General features: G+C 38.4%; 1 protein-coding gene across 3 annotated transcripts in view; it reads left to right on the top strand.

The window, feature by feature from the left end:
- Window positions 1–18,975, top strand: part of ZWILCH (zwilch kinetochore protein) — a 42,918-nt gene that overhangs the window by 22,517 nt on the left and 1,426 nt on the right. For all 3 annotated transcript variants that reach the window (XM_055436626.2, XM_055436620.2, XM_088839928.1), the window contains exons 9-18: window positions 1,935–2,028; window positions 2,552–2,601; window positions 3,250–3,355; window positions 3,884–3,963; window positions 5,369–5,525; window positions 6,015–6,043; window positions 8,938–9,074; window positions 9,965–10,060; window positions 13,970–14,082; window positions 17,729–17,843. In XM_055436626.2, coding sequence (XP_055292601.1) covers window positions 1,935–2,028; window positions 2,552–2,601; window positions 3,250–3,355; window positions 3,884–3,963; window positions 5,369–5,525; window positions 6,015–6,043; window positions 8,938–9,074; window positions 9,965–10,060; window positions 13,970–14,082; window positions 17,729–17,817 — 951 coding nt within the window. In that variant the 3' untranslated portion in view covers window positions 17,818–17,843. The remainder of the gene's footprint in view (window positions 1–1,934; window positions 2,029–2,551; window positions 2,602–3,249; window positions 3,356–3,883; window positions 3,964–5,368; window positions 5,526–6,014; window positions 6,044–8,937; window positions 9,075–9,964; window positions 10,061–13,969; window positions 14,083–17,728; window positions 17,844–18,975) is intronic.

The raw sequence follows: 18,975 nt of genomic DNA on the forward strand, positions 1-18,975 counted from the left end.
CTACCACTTCCGATCTTTCCCACTTTCATCAGTTCAGTTCCCACTCCAGTAGAGTGTTCTTCCCTCCAGTTAAGTTTGTCCAAAATGAAACTTGAATCAAATCTCCATACTGGATCACCTTAATAAGCCCCTGATTTCTGTCTGCAGTTTCACCATTCCTTCCGTTCACAGGCTAGAAACCTTATCTTTTACTTCAGTAAGATCTAGTTACTGCCACAGTTAGAAGCTGCCATTTTACTGTGTGCCCAGTATGTGGTGCTAGATGGTTCTGTTATGTTGCCTGAGGTGTCAGCAACTGGTAAATGGAAGAGCTGGTTTAAAACTCATTCAAATATATGACTATCTGACCTGAAAGTCCACGTTATGTTATTAATGTAATCTCCCTTAGAAATTCACAGACTCTTTGATGTGCACGTCACCATTGTTTCTCCAAGTTCAATCCCCGGTATTTTTATAAATAGGTAGGATTTTTTTTTTCTTCTATTCCTCATATATTTCTGCCTGTCTATCTGTCTCTTTCTCTGGAGTATACATTTTTTCCCCCTTTGAGGTTTCTTTCACTGTGCCCATCTTAGATAAAGCCCTTATCACTTCCGTTCTGGATCACTCTAATGATCTTTCACTGTTTCTCCACAGGGACACACACTCTTGGCATCTTGGGCAGAATCATGCTTTGTGGTTTAGGACCATTCTACACATTGGAAGATATGTAGCCTCCTTGCATGCGTGCCAGGTTGCTTCAGTCGTGTCTGATTCTTTGAGACCCTATGGAACATAGCCCGCCAGGCTCCTCTGTCCACAGGATTCTCTGGGCAAGAATACAGGAGTGGGTTGCCATGTCAGCCTCCAGAAGATCTTCCCAACCCAGGAATCGAACAGGAGTCTCCTTTGTCTCCTGTTTTAGCAGGCGGGTTCTTAACCACTAGCACCGCCTGTGGCATCCTTGGCCCCTACCAAACTAAATGCCCACAGTCATTGTGACACAGAATTTATCTTCACATTTTTCCAAAGACTCCCTGGGGGTGGAGGATGATCTTACTTCTACTGAGAAACATCGTACTTCTTTTTTTCCTTAGACTCTATCCTGAGTATTTGTGATGGGGATATTCTCAGCTGCTTGATCATATCATTTTCCTGCCAAAATATCAACAGTGGCTGTTGTCTTCCAAATGAAATTTAAAAATTCTTTAAGATCACTCTTCCTGTTTAATCCCTACTCCTAGTCATCTTATTTCCTACTATTGCCTGGGTGTTTACTCCAGCCTGGTGGAAACAGCTCACCCTCTTCATCTTATCCCCTGCTCTTTGCCTGAGATGGTTCCCCCATATGAGTCAAGCCAATGTTTCTCATCATTCCTCTGGCTATTCCAGTCTATCTTGACCTCGACCTCTTTCCTTACTTCAGTTTAGATACTCTACATATAGGCGTACATATTCATGTTATTTTTATGTAAACTTCTGTTTAGTCTCTGTAGCACACATAATTAAAGTTCAGAATACCATCTTAAGCGTCAGACTGCTGGATATATGTCCTGGCATTGTCAGTTACCAACTGTGTGGCCTTAAGCAAGTTAATTAACCTCTTTTGGTCTCAGTAAAATGTGAGTGATAGTAGTATCTGCCTCACTGGATTTTTGTGAGGATTAAATAACATACTGCATATGAAACATTTAGAATAGTTCCTGATGTCTCATTAAACATTCAAGAAAAATAGGTGTTAGGAATGCCCTGGAGGTCCAGTGGTTAGGACTCCATGCTCTCACTGCTGAGGGCCTGGGTTTGATTCTTGGTGCAGGAACTAAAATCCCACAAGGTGGGTGGTGCAGCCAAGAAAAAAGATACTAATATTATTACTATTGATAAATGCATCTTACTGATAACTTTGTATTTTGCTAACAAGTTTTGGGGGTTTTTTGTTTTTAAATCTCTCACAGGTTTTGGCTGATGGTTTGAGGACTGGTGTAACTGAATGGCCTGAGCCTCTGGAAGCAAAATCTGCTGTAGAACTTGTGCAGGAATTTCTGAATGGTGTTTATTTTCCTGACTCACACTGGGCTTTTGTTTATTTTTCTTAATTGGGAATTTATGCTTGCTGTATTTAAATGTAAATTGTTTTTTTAGGCTTAGTATTTTTTTTGGTGAATATACCTAAAGCTGTAGGTCTGTTATGGTGAGAGGAACAGCTTTCATTCTAAATTGCTAATGATAAAAATTCCAGTGATTTTAAGAATGAATAATACGTATTTAATTTACATTTTACATACTGCAGTCATCTTTGAGATTGTGGAAGAAGAGGAATGGAACAGTGACCTTAGAGCATCTACCATGTGCTTGACATTTTGTGTCAGGGGCTTTCCTTGTCTCTCATTCCATCCTCACATCCCTACCTAGTGGGTATCTATTCAGCCTCCATTGGAGAGTTTAGTAATTGCTAAAATACCTGGTTATTATTCTACTCTCCTCATTTGCCATTTGAAAACAGGATTAGAGTGGAAATAATTTGGAAAGGAGAATAAAATCCAGAGTTTAATAAGTTTTTGCCACTTTCTAGAGTTAAATAAGCTGAATGAATTTGGTGATTCTACAAACAAAGACACCGAGGTAAGTGATTGTTCTCAGAAATGTGCACTGAAAGAGCTTGGAAAGCGGGCTGTGCTGTTGTCTTTCTCATCATAGGCTCAAATCGGTCTGCTACAGCCAAGGTAGCATTTTGTAGTGTTTTGTTGATCTTTGATGTCAGCACTAGTGATTACTTTCCTTTAAAACTGATGGATATGTTTAAAGAGAACTAGGACGTATTTATTATTAATTGTTTAACTGAAGAAAAATGGAAATGACTGTGTTAATATACTATGAGGTGATATTATTATAGCATGTTAATAGACTATGAGATAGTACATTACTGTGCTGTCGGTGGTATTATTAAATTGTGCTAAACCTGTTGTCATTTGACAAGTAGGAAAATGGAGACCAAGGCAATTAAATATTTTTCCAGGGGAGGAAAATCAAACGCTTGCTTTTAGGCATCAGAGTTTGAAAGCAATTTTAGGGGTTCTGTTTTTCACTGTCTGTTTACTTGTATCTCCTCATTAATGGATGAAGTTGTAGAAGATGCATTCATGCCTCCTTTTTATATGTGTTCACGATCCCACCTTTTCTCAGAGTAGCATTTGAAAGTTTACTGGTCTTAAACTATTGCACTTTTTAAACAATAAACTGAGTATTTTCTGGTGCTTACTTCTTTTCCAGATAGTGAAGCATGACGCTGCTGCAGTTGATAGGTCTATTGAGTGTCTTCTGACAGTACGGGGCGATCTCGATTTTGCTGAGCAGCTGTGGTGCAAAATGAGCAGTAGTAGGTGTCCATCAGCATTGTGAAATAAAATTTTTCCTGTTATTTCTTAGGTTTACTTTTAAGTCTTTTGAAAATAATAATGTGTATTGCTAGCCTTGTATGAACATCTGGTTTCTGTTTTATCAAACTCAGTTCTAATAACGCACTGGCATATTTTGCTTGAGAATTGTACTAAGGCCAGGCAATTCATAGAACCTGTTCTTTTCTCCTGCCTGAAGGTTTAGGTGGGTTCTGTTCTGTATTTGTATTAACCAAAACATATCTTAGTGAAATTATAATTACTAGGAAAATTAAAAGATATTCCATAATATTTGACTGAATATATTATTTTATGGCAATGAGTTTAATTTCTTTCTTTAAAAATGCTCCCTTGGCGGGGGAGGAGGGCTTTAATTTCTCTCCCTTTTCACCATCCATAAAGTTCAGATACTTGTCTTCCCTCTTCATTTGTGTGTCCTTAAAATGAATGACGTGTTTGATCTGCAGAAATAACTATGAGAATAATGCTAGACTGACTTGCTTTCCAAGGTGTGATTTCTTATCAAGACTTGGTGAAGTGTTTCACATTGGTCATCCAGAGTCTACAGCGTGGTGATATACAGCCATGGGTAGGTTTAGTAGTGTGTGTGGGCTCCTTTTCTCAGCAGCAGAGCAAACTGATGAAGGGCACAAGCTCTGGAGCAGACTGCCTGGGTCTGAATTCTAGTTTAGCAAGTCTCTACCTGTATCCTCAAAATGAATCCATCCTAAGCCCATATGCAGAAGTATATGTCAAGAGTTTATGTATTGGGGGCTTCCCTGGTCTTGGAAGATCCCACATGCAGTGGAGCCAACTAAGCCTGCGAGCTGCAACTACTGAAGCCCATGAGCCTAGAGCTTGTACTCGGCAACAAGGGAAGCCGCCGCAGTGGCACCACAATGAAGAGCAGCCCCCACTTGCTGCAGCTGGAGAGCCCATGTGAGCCAATGAAGACTCACTGTGACCAAAGGAAATAAGTCTTTTTAAAAAAGATTGTATCAGGACAGTCATTATAGCCTCATTTACAGTAGCAAAAATTGTAAATGACCTGACTATTGATGGATATCTGAGTAAATCATGAAACAGCCACATAATGGAACATGTTAATAGTCGCTACAGATGATATGCAGAAATGCTTACTGTTGTGTGGAGAAATGCTTACAATGTTCAGTAAAAAGACATTACACACTATTGTATGAAAGATAGAAATCTTGGAGAGAAAAACCTGTGAACAAATACACTAAAATATGCCAGTCCCTTCTGGTGTAAGTTTCTCCAACTGCATTATACATTTTTGTATTTTATGGATTTTCTATAATGAATTTATAGTTCTATAATGAAGAAAAAAATCTAAGTTAAAAGTTAGAAACAAAAAGATTCCTCATTTAGTAGGGATTATTTTAAATAATGCAACTGCCAATTCATAACAAGATAGAAACTTCCTAGGTGTGAACAGAGATACACTCTAGAGCAGAAGCTTGCAAACCCTCCCTCTATTTGATCATTCTGTGCATTTTAGTCTTGCCCATTGAATTTTTCTTAAGAGTTTCTGTTTGTGACATATTTACAAGTATATGTGCAACAAGTGCAAAGTGAAAATAATATTTAAAAAAATGCAAAGGATTGTGTTGGAAATTTGAGTTAACAGAAGGACAGTAAATGAGAAAATGTCAAATATTTTAGGTATGTTTAAATTTAATTGTTTAACATTTGGAACACATGTTAGGTCTAGTAAGTTCACAGCTTTTTTATTCTCCCAATGATTGAGTTGGTCTGTTGGCTGTTACAGCCAATAGGAGGTTTTTGGAATTGCATTTTAGAAACTGATAGGTTTGTAACTTAGAGGCTTTCATTCAAATAATTAATAATGTCAGGAGATGAAAAATGTAAGTTTATAATTTTTTAGTTTTTAGTAAATGCAGTTTGCTTCTCTTTCACTTACTGGACTTTTAATAGTTTTAATTGTGGCTTTATAAACTTTTCCCAATTTCTAGCTTCATAGTGGGAGTAACAGCTTACTGAGTAAGCTCATTTATCAGTCTTACCATGGAACCATGGACACGGTTTCTCTCAGTGGGACTGTTCCGGTTCAGATGCTTTTGGAGATTGGTTTGGATAAACTGAAGAAAGATTATATCTGTTTTTTCATAGGTAAGTCCCTTTCCCAACTCAAAAAATTAAAAGCAACATCATAGTTGTCAGCCATAGGTATGCTTATCTTTGTACTTGTCCCTAATTATTTGTAGTCCTGGCTTTGCCTCTGGTTCACTATGAGGCAGGCACTTTCATTTTCTGAGCCTTATTGTTTTGTTTGATAAATAGATTAAAGATAACTACGGGTTTTGTTTATCTTTATTTCAAATGTTTTGAGATTCTTTAGGGTTAATGTACTAAATAAAACTCTTTTTTAAAATGACATGCTGTTTTAATACTCATCACCTTGTTTTTATTAGGGGCAAACTGATAAGTATTAATTTATATTTATGATGTAATGTACAAGAAAATTTGGTATTTTGTGAGAAACTGTTTAGCTTGAGCATTTCTTTTATGTATGAATTATGAAATGTTTTTCTTAGCTTGTTTGATTTGTAGTAGATAAAACCTGAAGCTTATTGGCATCTCTTTGTTTTTTCTTGATAGGTCAGGAACTTGCATCTTTGAATCATTTGGTGAGTTTTTATTCTCAAGTTGATTTTTCTTTTATTTGGTCATTCTGCCATACAATTACTAAGTGCCTATTCTGTGCTAGCTTATGTCCTAGGAAACAGATAAATTAAGACAGGCAGTTAATTACACTGTCTAGTAAAACAAGCAAAAAAGTCACCTCTCTTTCTCTGTAAACGTATGATACTGACATAAGGTTGTATCCTGCTTAAGCCAGTGTACTTCCACAATTCTTCATTTATCTAAAATGGTTAGAGAATGCCTTTCTATGTTTGATAAGCCCTACAGAGGAATATTTGCTTTGTATTCTTTTGACCCATTTCTTTATTTTTATTTATGTATTTATTTGGTTGGGCCTGGTCTTAGCTGTGGCACATGGGATCTAGTTCACTGAGCAGGGATTGAACCCAGGCCCCCTGCGTTGAAAGTGTGGAGTCTTAGCCACTGAACCACCAGGGAAGTATCTTGACCCATTTCTTTTACACATAAAGGATTACTTTCCAGATAATTTGCTATGCTCTTTAACATATTGATTCAAAAAATATTTCTGTGTTTCAGGGTCATGATTATGAGCTTTTGCATTTCCCTAGTATCTTGAATTAGAAACTTAAGGAGATTAAAGAACATCCATAATGACCTTTGACGTTTGTTGGAAGATTCTTTTAGAAAATAGATCTTCAAATGACGTCCAGTCTCATAAAAATACAAGATAGGATAACTCCAGCTTCATCTGTTATGCAGTGTAACACTCAACTGGATTCTAGTGAGGTTAATTTTTGATATTCCAAGTTTAAACATTTTATTAAAGGTGTACATTTTTGGTGGAAACTTTTTGATACATTTTTTTAAGTTTCGGAAAGTAGTAACTTTTTGAAAAAAAGATGTAATGCAATTATACCCTTAATCTTATCACTCAAATGTGAGTACCCTTATTTTTATGAATTCCCCTCAAGTCATTTAATATGCCTGTTTTTTCAAATATGGTTTGACTTCGGAATTTTGACACAATAGTTCTTAGACTTTGAGAATCTCCTAGAAGACTTGTTAAAATGCTGATTCCTAGACCCCTGACTCAGTAGGTCAAGGGCTCTGGAATATATATTTTTTTTGTTTTGTTTTTTTGGCTGTACCACATGGCTTGTGGCTCATTTCCTTGACCAGGAATTGAACCCTGGCCGTGGCAATGGAATCCCAGAATCCTAACCAGTAGGCCACCGGGGAACTCCCTGGAATATATTTTTTTAAACAAACTATCTCATCTCCAGATGATTCAGATGCCAGTGGTTTGCAGCAGTATTTGTTTTCTATTGCTGCCATAACAAATTACCCCCCACACTTAGTGTCTTAAAGCAACACACACAAATGCATTACTTTATAGTTCTGTAGTTCAGAAGTCCAGTCTGGGTCTCACTAGGCTAAAATCAGGGTGTTGGCAGGCTGCGTTCCTATCTGGAGCCTGCCTGTAAGGGGAAGATCATTTCCTGGTCATATGAGTTATTATTGATAGCAGAATTCAATTCCTTGTGATTATAGACCTGAGGCTGTACTGCCTCCGAGTAATCAGGAACATCAGACTTTATCACCTCTGTGCAGGGTCTTGGGGACAGGCAGAGGTAGACCATCCTGGGTTGTAGCATGAGCAGAGAGAATCAAAGGGGAAGGACAGTCTGGATCTGTTCTTTGTTTAAAAAAAAAAAAGACCTGGGTGGTCCACTTCCAGAGTGGTCAGGGGACCACTGGGAATGTGGGTGGCAGCTGCAAGGAATGTCATAATTTGTAACCAGTGGTGAGTGGGACTGTTCTGGGTCCTCCCTTCCTGGGACCATGACTGTTTTCCTACTTGTGTTATTTTCACATTTTGGAATAACCTGGGTCAGCATTTTAGCTGGGTCCTCTGCTCGGGTTTCACAAGGCTGAAATCAAGGTATCATCTGGAGACTTGATTAGGGAAAGGTCCACTTTCAGATTCCCTCGCACTGTTGACAGAATTCATTGACTCGTTACCCTATGATGAAGGTTCGCATGTTCTTGCTAGCTGTTGGCCCAGGACCATCTCCATGTCCTCGAGGTTACTTGAGGGTTTTTCCATGTGGCCCTGTCCGCAGTGCGACATTTTGCTTCTTCAAAGCCAGCAGGAGAGCATCTCTAATGCTTAGAGGTCACAAGTAATGACCAGGAGATTATCTCCCTTTTGATTAATTCAAAGTCAATCAGTAACCTAATCATGGGAGTAACTGCCTACCATTTTTACATATCCTGGCCTCACCTGAGGATAAGATGTATTCTCCAGGGGGTGAAAATCTTAGAATTGTAGAATTCCACTTACCATGGAGTATTTCCTTAGGATTGATTCTCAGAAATAGGTCTGAGTGTTTTATGATGCTTGACCTAACCTTGCCAACTTTCTTTATCAAAAGGTCATACCAATTTACCAGTAATATATGTTACTAGAAGCTTACCAATGCACTTTCTTTATTTCTTGGTACTTCAGGTTTACTATCTATTTTTAGAGGTGAATATGCCTGTCAACCTAGCAATCTTATTGAAGTTAAAAATTATTTTGTGGGTTTGCCATTCTTTCCATCAGGAGAGTTTGGTGGGTGGTACTAGTTATCTATTTGGACCTCCTCAGTGAAACAGTTCTGTGATTTCCCTTTACCAGAGAATATGCATAATGGTTTGCTTAGAACATTCTCAGTGAAGACTTACTTAAGAGTTTAGTTTAAGGAATAGTATTGAGAGGAGGAAAGCTACCTAGTGGCTTCTTCTCCCTAACCCCAAGCCCCCACCTGTTAATCAAACATCCCCACTCAGGTGTAGTAGGCATAGTTAATTCTTTCCAGAGATGTCGCTTGTTCTTTAACTCCTTATTTCCCATGTCCATTTTCTTTTATTCCAGGAATATTTCATTTCTCCATCAGTAGATACACAGGAGCAGGTTCATCGTGTTCAAAAACTCCACCATATCCTTGAAATAGTAGTCAGTTGCATGCTTTTCATTAAACCTCAACATGAACTCCTCTTTTCTCTAACACAGTAAGTATTTCTGTTGTTTACTTCATAAAAATGTACTCTCTTCTGAAATAGTTGCAGCCAAAATAAGTGCCCTTTTTATCATCAGTTAAGATAGAATCTGTGCACCTTGTCTTCATAGTAACAGAAAGGTTCTAAGTCAGTGCCATGAGAAGGAAAGACTTTGGATTCAGGAGGAATTGAGCTGGACACTTGAATCTGGCACTTCCTTTCTAAGGAAGTTTCCTTTCACTGCATCTTGTTTTTCATCTATAAAAACAGTGCAATATATATAAAGTACTTGACACTTAGGTGCCTAATAAATACCAGTTCCTTCTCTTTTCTTCATAACCCTATAAATTTGAGTCAAGCTAATCATTGCCAGCCATCTATATGGTGACTGAATGGAATCAGATTTTATCAGACCTATGTCAATAGTGTTGCTGAAATTTTAGAGGGTCTGTCAGTTTGGCTGAAAATAGTTTGGAATAATCTTTACACATGGATCCTGGATGTCTTATTTGTATTTTTTGAGGCTTCAAACTGGAAATAAGTATACCATTGAGTGGAAGAACTGGGTTTCTTTTTCCCTGTGAAAGAAAATGTACCATTGCGTTTCCAGAATTAGAATTTGCCTTAGTTGTAAAGGGAAGAGTTTGAAATTGTTACTAGGTTTTTTGTTTGTTTGGGGGGTGTTTCTTCCCATTAAAGATCAGTAATCTGGGTGATTGACTCTTTAACCCCCATACTGGGAAAACAGTGAAGGCTGTGTCTTTGTCTCTCTTTTGCCTTTCTGTCTGTCTTTCCGATACCTTTCTCCCCACTTACACCTTTACTTGAGCCCATCTAAGTAAATAGTTATGAGCAGTATGTCCACTATTCATTTTTTTAAAGTGAATTTTTTTTCTCTTTAGATCCTGCATAAAATATTATGAACAAAATCCTCTTGATGAGCAGCACATTTTTCAGCTACCAGTCAGACCAACTGCTGTTAAAGACTTATATCAAAAGTAAGCAATCTAACCATTAAATTATACTTCACCAGCTATGATTCCAATTTCAGTATCTGTTCCATGGCACCTCATGACCCAGGCCTGCTTCTTCTCTGAAACCAGAATCATCTGATTCCCATTCTCTGAACATAGTCTGATACAGTCCTCCCTCTCCCTTCACCCAGGCCTTTGATCCACTCTCTGTAGACTGTTGGTCCGCTATGTTCATTTTTCTCTGAGTTTGTAATTTCTTCACTGAATAGGGCAGAAACTTTAGCCAGAAGGGAAGTGACAGATGGGAAGAAAGTGATCAGGTGATGACAAGTTTTAGAAAAGGCAGAGGAACCAGAGATCAAATTGCCAACATCCATTGGATCATCGAAAAAGCAAGAGAGTTCCAGAAAAACATCTACGTCTGCTTTATTGACTACATCAAAGCCTTTGTGTGGATCACAACAAACTGTGGAAAATTTTGAAAGAGATGGGAATACGAGACCAACTGACCTGCCTCCTGAGAAATCTATGCAGGTCAAGAAGCACAGTTAGCAGTGGACGTGGACTGATTCCAAATAGGAAAAGGAGTACATCAAGGCTGTATATTGTCACCCTGCTTATTTAACTTATATGCAGAGTATATCATGAGAAATGCTGGGCTGAGATTGCTGGGAGAAATATCAATAACCTCAGATATACAGATGACACCACCCTTATGGCAGAAAGTGAAGAAGAACTAAAGAGCCTCTTGATGAAAGTGAAAGAGGAGAGTGAAAAAGTTGGCATAAAACTCAACATTCAGAAAACTAAGATCATGGCATCCGGTCCCATCACTTCATGGCAAACAGATGGGGAAACAATTGAAATAGAGACTTTTGCGGGGGGCGGGGGGGCTCCAAAATCACTGTAGATGGTGACTACAGCCATGAAATTAAAAGACACTTACTCCTTGGAAGAAGAGCTATGACCAACCTAGACAGCATATTAAATAGCAGAGACATTACTTTGCCAACAAAGGTCCATCTAGTCAAAGCTATGGTTTTTCTAGTAGTCATGTATGGATGTGAGAGTTGGACTATAAAGAAAGCTGAGCACTGAAGAATTGATGCTTTTGAACTGTGGTGTTGGAGAAGACTCGTGAGAGTCCCTTGGACTGCAAGGAGATCCAACCAGTCCATCCTAAAGGAAATCAGTCCTGGGTGTTCATTGGAAGGACTGATGTTGAAGCTGAAACTCCAATACTTTGGCCACTTGATGTGAAGAACTGACTCATTGGAAAAGACCCTGATGCTGAGAAAAATTGAAGGCGGGAGAAGGGGCTGACAGAGGATGAGGTGGTTGGATGGCATGAGTTTGAGTGAACTCCAGGAGTTGGTGATGGACAGGGAAGCCTGGCGTGCTGCAGTCCATGCATGCAGTTGCAAAGAGTCGGACACGACTGAGCAACTGAACTGATGACAAGTCAAAGGCGTGACTGTGGGAGTGAGGGAAGGATTCGGCATTGGGGATTTCAGGGGGATGGAACTGAGGCTAAGACTGGCCATCCATGCAGACACTAAGGTTGCCTCAGACCGTGGCCTTCCTGATTCTTCTCTCAGTGTACAGCAGACCTGAAATTTCTCTCATACTAAAACTGCTCTCTTCCTCTGTGTGGGTCCCTCTTAGCCAGACCTCATCCCTTCCCTGGAATTGTTACTCAGAAGTTGCCAGTGCCTTCTGATTGGCAAATCCAGACGATACTTTGCAGGAGAAGAGTGTTTTTGTCCCCTTGGGTAACTAGCTGGCCCACCAATTCTTTCTCCTTCTGTAATCATTTGTAATGCTCCGTGGCGTTTGACACTGCTGCTTTCTTGAACCCATCCCCTTCCTTTGTTTTCTTGACAGCACATTCTGTCTTAAGTTTTTACATTTCCTTGTTTTTGGTTGCCCTGGGTCCTTGTTCCTATGCTCGGGCTTTCTCTCATTGCAGTGCACGGGGGCTGCTCTTTGGTGTGGTACGCAGGCTTCTCGTTGCCCTGGCTACTCTTGTCGCGGAGCACAGGCTTCAGTAGATGTGGTGCTTGGGCTTAGCTGCTCTGCAGCATCTGTCTTCGTTTTCACTTTCCCTCTCTGGCCCAGCTCCAGGACTGAGAATGGTCCTCTCTTCAGATTCTTTTCCCTCTGCTTTACTCATGTGGGCGTCCAGCAGAAGGCCGCCGCCTGCCCTCCTTCCTTACTGTCTGTCTGCACTGGGCGGTGGTGTGTGCACCCCAGTCTGCGGCTCCTCTGACCTTCGTCTCCAGCTTCTCAGTGTCACCCCCGTGTGTCTATCTGTTAGACGTGAATCCTCAACTTCAATATCCTGTAGGTGGTTCAGACTCTAGATCCCAACTCCTCACTCCCCTTCCCTGCACTTTTCCTCCTCCTGTATTTCCTCTCAAACAGCCATCATTAATCTCCATCCGATGCCCAAAACATAAACTTCGGACGTATCTTCCACTCATTGCTGTCACTTTCTCCCTCCTTGAGAGGATTCCCAAGTCCTGACCTCCTTGGAAGTTCTTGACTCTGTTCCTTTCTCTGCACCTTTGCATGTGTTGAATATTTCACATCTGCTCATTTCATCTCTGGACTAAGTACAGTAAAATCCTTTTTCCTAGCTACTCTGTTTGCCTCCATTAACTTCCTTCTCTGTGTCACCACCAAAGTGGTCTCCCTGAAATTCAGATCCCACCATGGCTTCCTTCTGTCTAAATGGCCCCCTTACCTTTAGGATAGCGTTTCACCCCTTCAGCGTGGGCTGTGCCTGTGCTCTGCCTTTCTGGCCCGTGTGCCACCACGCCTTCCATGTGTCGTGTCTCTTCGAGTCAGAGACCCTGTGTTCTTGCATTTCCGCAGGCACCACGCATGCTTACCTGGCAGTGCCTCCACCCATGTCTATTCTTCATCCTGGATCTTTTCTGTTTAACTAACTGCTTCTTCTGATTTTGTTATAAGCTCAGCTCAAAGGCCACGATCTCTGAGGATTCTTTTTCAACTCTGCAGTCCCAATCTAAGTCAAATTACCTCTCGTTTATGACCCCCTCTTGTATCTGATGTTTCTCTATTACAACATTTTTCAGAATTGTTTTTATTTATTTTTATTGAGTATAGTTGATAAACCGTATTGTATTAGTTGTAGGTATATTAGAGTAATTCAGTTATACATATGTATTTTTTTCAGATTCTTTTTCATTATAGGTTATTATATGATATTGAATATAGTTCCCTGTGCTCTATAGTAAATTTTTGCTATTTATTTCTTTTAGATATAGTGTTAATTCTGTACTCTCAATTTATCCCTCCCACACACCTTTCTCCTTTAGTAACCATAAGTTGGTTTTCTATATCTGTGTGTTTATTTCTGTTTGGGGAATAAGTTCATTTGTATCACTATTTAGATTCCACAGTTAAGTGACATCATATATTTGTCCTTGTCTGACTTCCTTCACTCAGTATGATAATCTCTAGGTCCATCCATAATGCTGCAGATGGCGTTTCATTCTTTTTTATGGCTGAGTAGCAGTCCGTGTGCACCACAGCTTTATCCGTTATCTGTTGATGGACATTTAGGTTGCTTGGCTATTGTAAATAGTGCTGCCCTGAACATTGGGGTGCATGTATCCTTTCAAATTAGAGTTTTTGTCTTTTCTGAGTATATGCCCAGGAATGGAATTGCTGGATCATCTGGTAACTATTTTTAGTATTTTTTAAGGAACCTCTGTACTGTTCAGTAATGGCTGCACCAAATTGCTGTCGTTTATATTCTTGTTTCTCTCCCTCTTTTGACTGTGCTTCTTAAGGGTGGAAATTGTGACCAGTCCACCTCTTCCTCAGTGTTTATCGCAGAAGGACTTCGACTATACCAAGAAGGAATGGGATTGTTTTTTCTTTGATATTTTTTTCTTTCCTTAGTGAGAAGCCACAGAAATGGAGAGTGGAAATAAATAGTGGTCAAAAGAAGGTGAAAACAGTTTGGCAACTGAGTGACAGCCCACCTGTAGACCATCTGAATTTTCATAGACCTGGTAAAGTGGTTTGTAGTCTATTCATGTAAATTATTCCAATAGAAAATAAACTAAATTTACTAATAGAGATTATTATTAGAGCCCTTGTGCCTAGTTTTAAATAATTTTCTTGAACTCTAGATATAAACCTATTTATTCTGAAAAAAAAAATTATGAAAGAGTGCATTTTCTCATTTTCCTGCCTAGAGGAAATTTTATTAAAAGAGGCCAAGCAGTAAGGACATAGGTGTGAAAATAGGTTATGAAATGGAAATGCCTTGAGGAAAAAAAAATGAAAATGCTAGCTCATACTTCACACTTGTGTGTACTATTAACAGTGATGACATTTCTGCCCTAATACCCTCTCTGTATCTGAAATAAGGGTTGAGATTTCTAGTATTGTGTCCAAGATGGTGTGTGTCCTTGAAAGGATGTCTTTTTGTGCCTGGTATAATTAGCTGCCCCACTGAGTCTTTCTCCTTCAATAAATACCTGTAAAACTGTTGTCTCTGCACATGGATTGTGTGAGGTTGTCATGTCTTATTTGTATAAGTCTTAAATGGCTTATTCAAATATTGCAGAGATATCCAAAATAAAACCTGATAGTTTTACGACAGAATTCAAGAAGAATTTGAAAAGCTGGGAACACAAATAGTTCTATTGTAGTGATTGATATGTTGCAAAATTATTTCCAGAAATTGTTTACTCTCTTCCCCCCACTCCACACCCAATATGTTTTGATTCAGATGTAATGGAAACTTCTCTAAAATAGAATGGAAACATTTCGATTCACGTGGCTGAACTGAAAGTCCTAAAGAAACTGGAATTTCCTAAGAACTGTCAGTTAAAATTGTGCTATCTTTTCTAAGTGTGATATAAAAGCTGGAGCCTATAAAAGATTAAAAATGAACTGTATAAAAGTAAATTTCTGCCTGGCAAAAAATGCCAGAGGTTAAACAACAGATAAACCAGCAAAAGAAATTTGCAGCTCATGTTCAGAAAAGGGGTGACATTCCCTAGTATATAAAGAACTTTCAAATCAGTAAGAAGAAAAATGAGCAAGTAATATGAACTGTGGCAACACACTCCAGTGTTCTTGCTTAGAAAATCCCGTGGACGGAGGAGCCTGGCAGGCTCAGTCCATGAGGTCTCAAGAGTCAGATTGACTTAGCGACTAAAACAACCACCACTACCAAAAAGGAAATTCAAGTGTAATCTTAAAAATAAAAGGTGCTCAACCTCACATATAATAAGAGAAATGCAAATTTATATTATGTAGATACTTTCACCTGTCAGATTAGCAAAGATCAACAGGTTTGATGTCACCATGCTGGCCAGGATTTGGGGAAATCTTACACACTGCTGGATGGAGTGTCAAGTTGTATGGCTTCTGTGTAGGGTGGTATCCACCAAAATAAAATTTTGGTGAATAAAATAAAAAGAATATCTTCTTTGGACTGCCAGTTCCATTGAAAGGAATTTATTCCACTTATATAACCAGACACATGTGAAAAGGCCTAGAGACCAGATTGCTAATTGTGGTGGTGTTTACAGTAGCAAAAATACAGACCCGGAGCATAGAAGAACCTCTGAGAAGAGACAATTAAACTTAACCCTGAGGTGTGGAATGATGAGGGCAGGGGTGGGTCTCAGCTTTGATCATTAGAATCATCTGGGGAGCCTTTAAAGCCCTAATACCCAAGCGACTCAATCGTTGGACATCAGAACTTTTAAAGTTCTCCAGCTGATTTCATTGTGCCACAAAGGTTAAAGATCATCAGTTTAAACATTTTATCTACATTTGTTGTTTCAGGGTTTTTTTTTCTCTTACTTAAAGGTGATTTATGATTTTTTAATTTTATTTATGATTTATGAATTTATTATTTTAAAAGTTTAAAATACATGAATAAATGAGATATATTTTTCAAAAATGCCATTTTAAAATTTATTACATGAAGATTAAACCTCTGTTAGGAGATTAATACAAGATTAAACACCTTTTAAACAAGATTAAACACCTTTCCCAATGATGCTGAGTAAGTCAAGTATACAGAACCTATCTTCTAGAGTCTTTGATGCTTCAAAAAAGAATGCAAGATATTTTGAAGGTAGAGTTAAATCTATTTGCTAATGTACTGGTCCAGTGACTTCTTTTATGAAAATAAGGAATTTTTATGAAATCAATATATTTGTGTGCTTGGAAACACACTCAAACTCCATTTGACTTGAACCTTATTACCTCTTCTACCCATTATGTATTATTGATGTGGTTGTCTAGAAATTATTCAGTGACCTTTGGCCCAAAGGAAGACCCACTATTAAAGGAGGACCTCATTTGTAAAAGTCATAGATTATTCACACAAAGCTTCAGTTGTAGATATTAAAGCCCAGTAAATCATGTATTTTTGGCCAAAGATCATAGGCATTTACGAAATTAGACTTTCTGTTTCATTGGACTGAGCACTTAGGTCAAATACTAGCTTTTCAGCATACCTAATGGTATGATTTTCTTGAATAAAACAATTGACAGCACAAGCAGGAAGACTGAAGAGAGAGAAGTGTACTTTTAGCTGCCCTGGGAAGAGAGAATAATGACTTGGAGTTAATGGGGGAGAAAAAGTGTCCGGTAGAGTGCTACCCACCCAGTGGGCGGTCGGCAGATGGTTGCTGGTAAAGGTGGGAATATAGAAACCAAAATGTTGACCCACAAGGAAGTGGACATGGTCTCATCTAAATGTTAATTATATCATTTATTTCTGAAATACAACATTCTTCAGGAGAAAAAAAAAATGGATGTGTTTCTAGCTCTAAGATTATAAATCCTAAGTAGAAAATTTTTTTGAAATATATATTACGATTAGAAAAAGACAATTGTTTAACTGTAGAGAAAGAGGCACAAAAATTAAAGCAGTAGGTTCCCATATTTAAAATCTTTTTTTTTTTTTGACTACATCACACATTTTGTGGGATTTTAGTCCCTGACCAAGGCTCATACCTGGGCAGCCTGCAGTGGAAGCATGGAGTCCTAACCACTGGACCGCCAGGAAAGTCCCTCAAATTAATATAATATAATTTAAAAAAAATTTTTATTGGAATATAATTGCTTTACAATGTTGTGTTAGTTTCTGCTGTACAATATGATTTTTAAGAATCTAGTAAGTTTTATTTTAATTAATTAATTTTTATTTTTTAATTTATTTTTGACTATGCTGGGTCTTCATTGCTTCTCAAGCTTTTTTCCTCTCATTGCAGTGAGAGGGGGCTTTTCTCTGGTTGTGGTGTGTGGGTTTCTCATTGCCATGGCTTCTCTTGTGGCTCCCAGACTCTAGAGCACAGGCTCAATACTGTATCTCGGAGACTTAGTTACTCCACAGCATGTGGCATCTTCCTGGACCAGGGATTGAACCCATGTCTCCTGCATTGGCAGGTGGATTCTTTACCACTAAGCCACCAGGGAAACCCTCTTAGTTTGTTTAGTCATTGTTTTCGGTGCATCAAGAAGGTAAACTATTTAAAGAAATTGTCTTTGCTGATTTTTGTCTAACAGGTTCTCTTCAGGTAGAAGACACATCATTCAGACCACCTCTTGCTTATTGTAAAATTCAGCAATAACTTAGTAGAAAAGCTGGCTAGTAATTGATTTTGATCTCTCTCTCTCTCATTATAGATTTTTCTGAATTAACATTAAATGGTAGCTTGGAAGAAAGGATATCCTTTACTAACATGGTTACCTGCAGCCAGGTGCATTTCAAGTGAGGTGTGCTGCTGGGGCCCTCTGTAAGGTAGTGTGTTCATTCTTTATTCTCTGAAAATACTTTATAATGTCCTAAGTACCTTATGCTCTTTCTTTTTTTCTTTCTATGACATAAATGCTGATTTAATACATTTGAAATAATGAATTATTAGTAATCACATAAAAGGCTTAACAGCTGTTAGCTGTGCAAGTCTTTAATTTCCTTTCTACCTTCTGTAGTTGAAAGAAGCTGTCATAGTCAACTGACAGTTTAATCCTAAAACTGGATAAATGAGAAAACAGTTTTTTGAGTGATAATGTCTTTGCATCTAAAATCTGTACATGTAGTAGAGAGTTTGGTTTCAAAACCATTGATGGAACAGAAAAACCCTAAACAGACATGTTGATTTGACATTGAAAGCAAAGTTTTGTGAAAAACAGTTGTAACTCATCCCAAATCTAGGACTAAGCCCCAGATGTCAGTACCTTTTTAAAAGGTTTAACTTGAGGTAGTATTAACCAAAAGAGTGAATGGAATAGCCCTTTCTATGACCTTCCTGTCATAAATACTAAATACTTCACAAATACTAAATAGAATAAGACAGTGAATGAGTTGTCCTTAACATTCTTTCTTAAGCTGTGTTTTATACCCAATAAATAGATATTAATTTTAGCATTTTAGCAGAGTTAATGGAGAAGGAAATGGCAACCCACTCCAGTGTTCTTGCCTGGAGAATCCCAGGGATGGGGGAGCCTGGTGGGCTTCCATCTATGGGGTCGCACAGAGTCGGACAGACTGAAGCGACTTAGCAGCAGCATAGTTAAGAATAAAATGGACTTTTAAAAAACTCTCCAGTTACAGAGAAGATATATGAATTGAGTATATAATATTTCTTTGAGGTATTTCAGTGAAGAAAGGATACTCATTTAGCCTAAGAAAATTTCTCTTAGGAAAGTATACATCCTCATTTACTTGGTCCACATCTGGTGCTTTTGCATGGTTGCCTGAAAGCGTTGTTATCTAAAGGATTGGCTTTGTCTGTCATATGTAGCGCAGTCCTGATGTGGTCATCATTTCTACATTAAAATAATATTTCCAGACAGATTTTATTTTTTATTTTTATTTTTATGTTTTTGAGTTTTTTTGGCCACAAGGCATGTGGGATCTTAGCTCCCCCCCA

The sequence above is a fragment of the Moschus berezovskii genome, chromosome 9 (genome assembly GCF_049115385.1).
Source record: "Moschus berezovskii isolate FMDL1 chromosome 9, NW_MosBer_1.0, whole genome shotgun sequence".
In the NCBI taxonomy this organism is placed as follows: Eukaryota; Metazoa; Chordata; class Mammalia; order Artiodactyla; family Moschidae; genus Moschus; species Moschus berezovskii.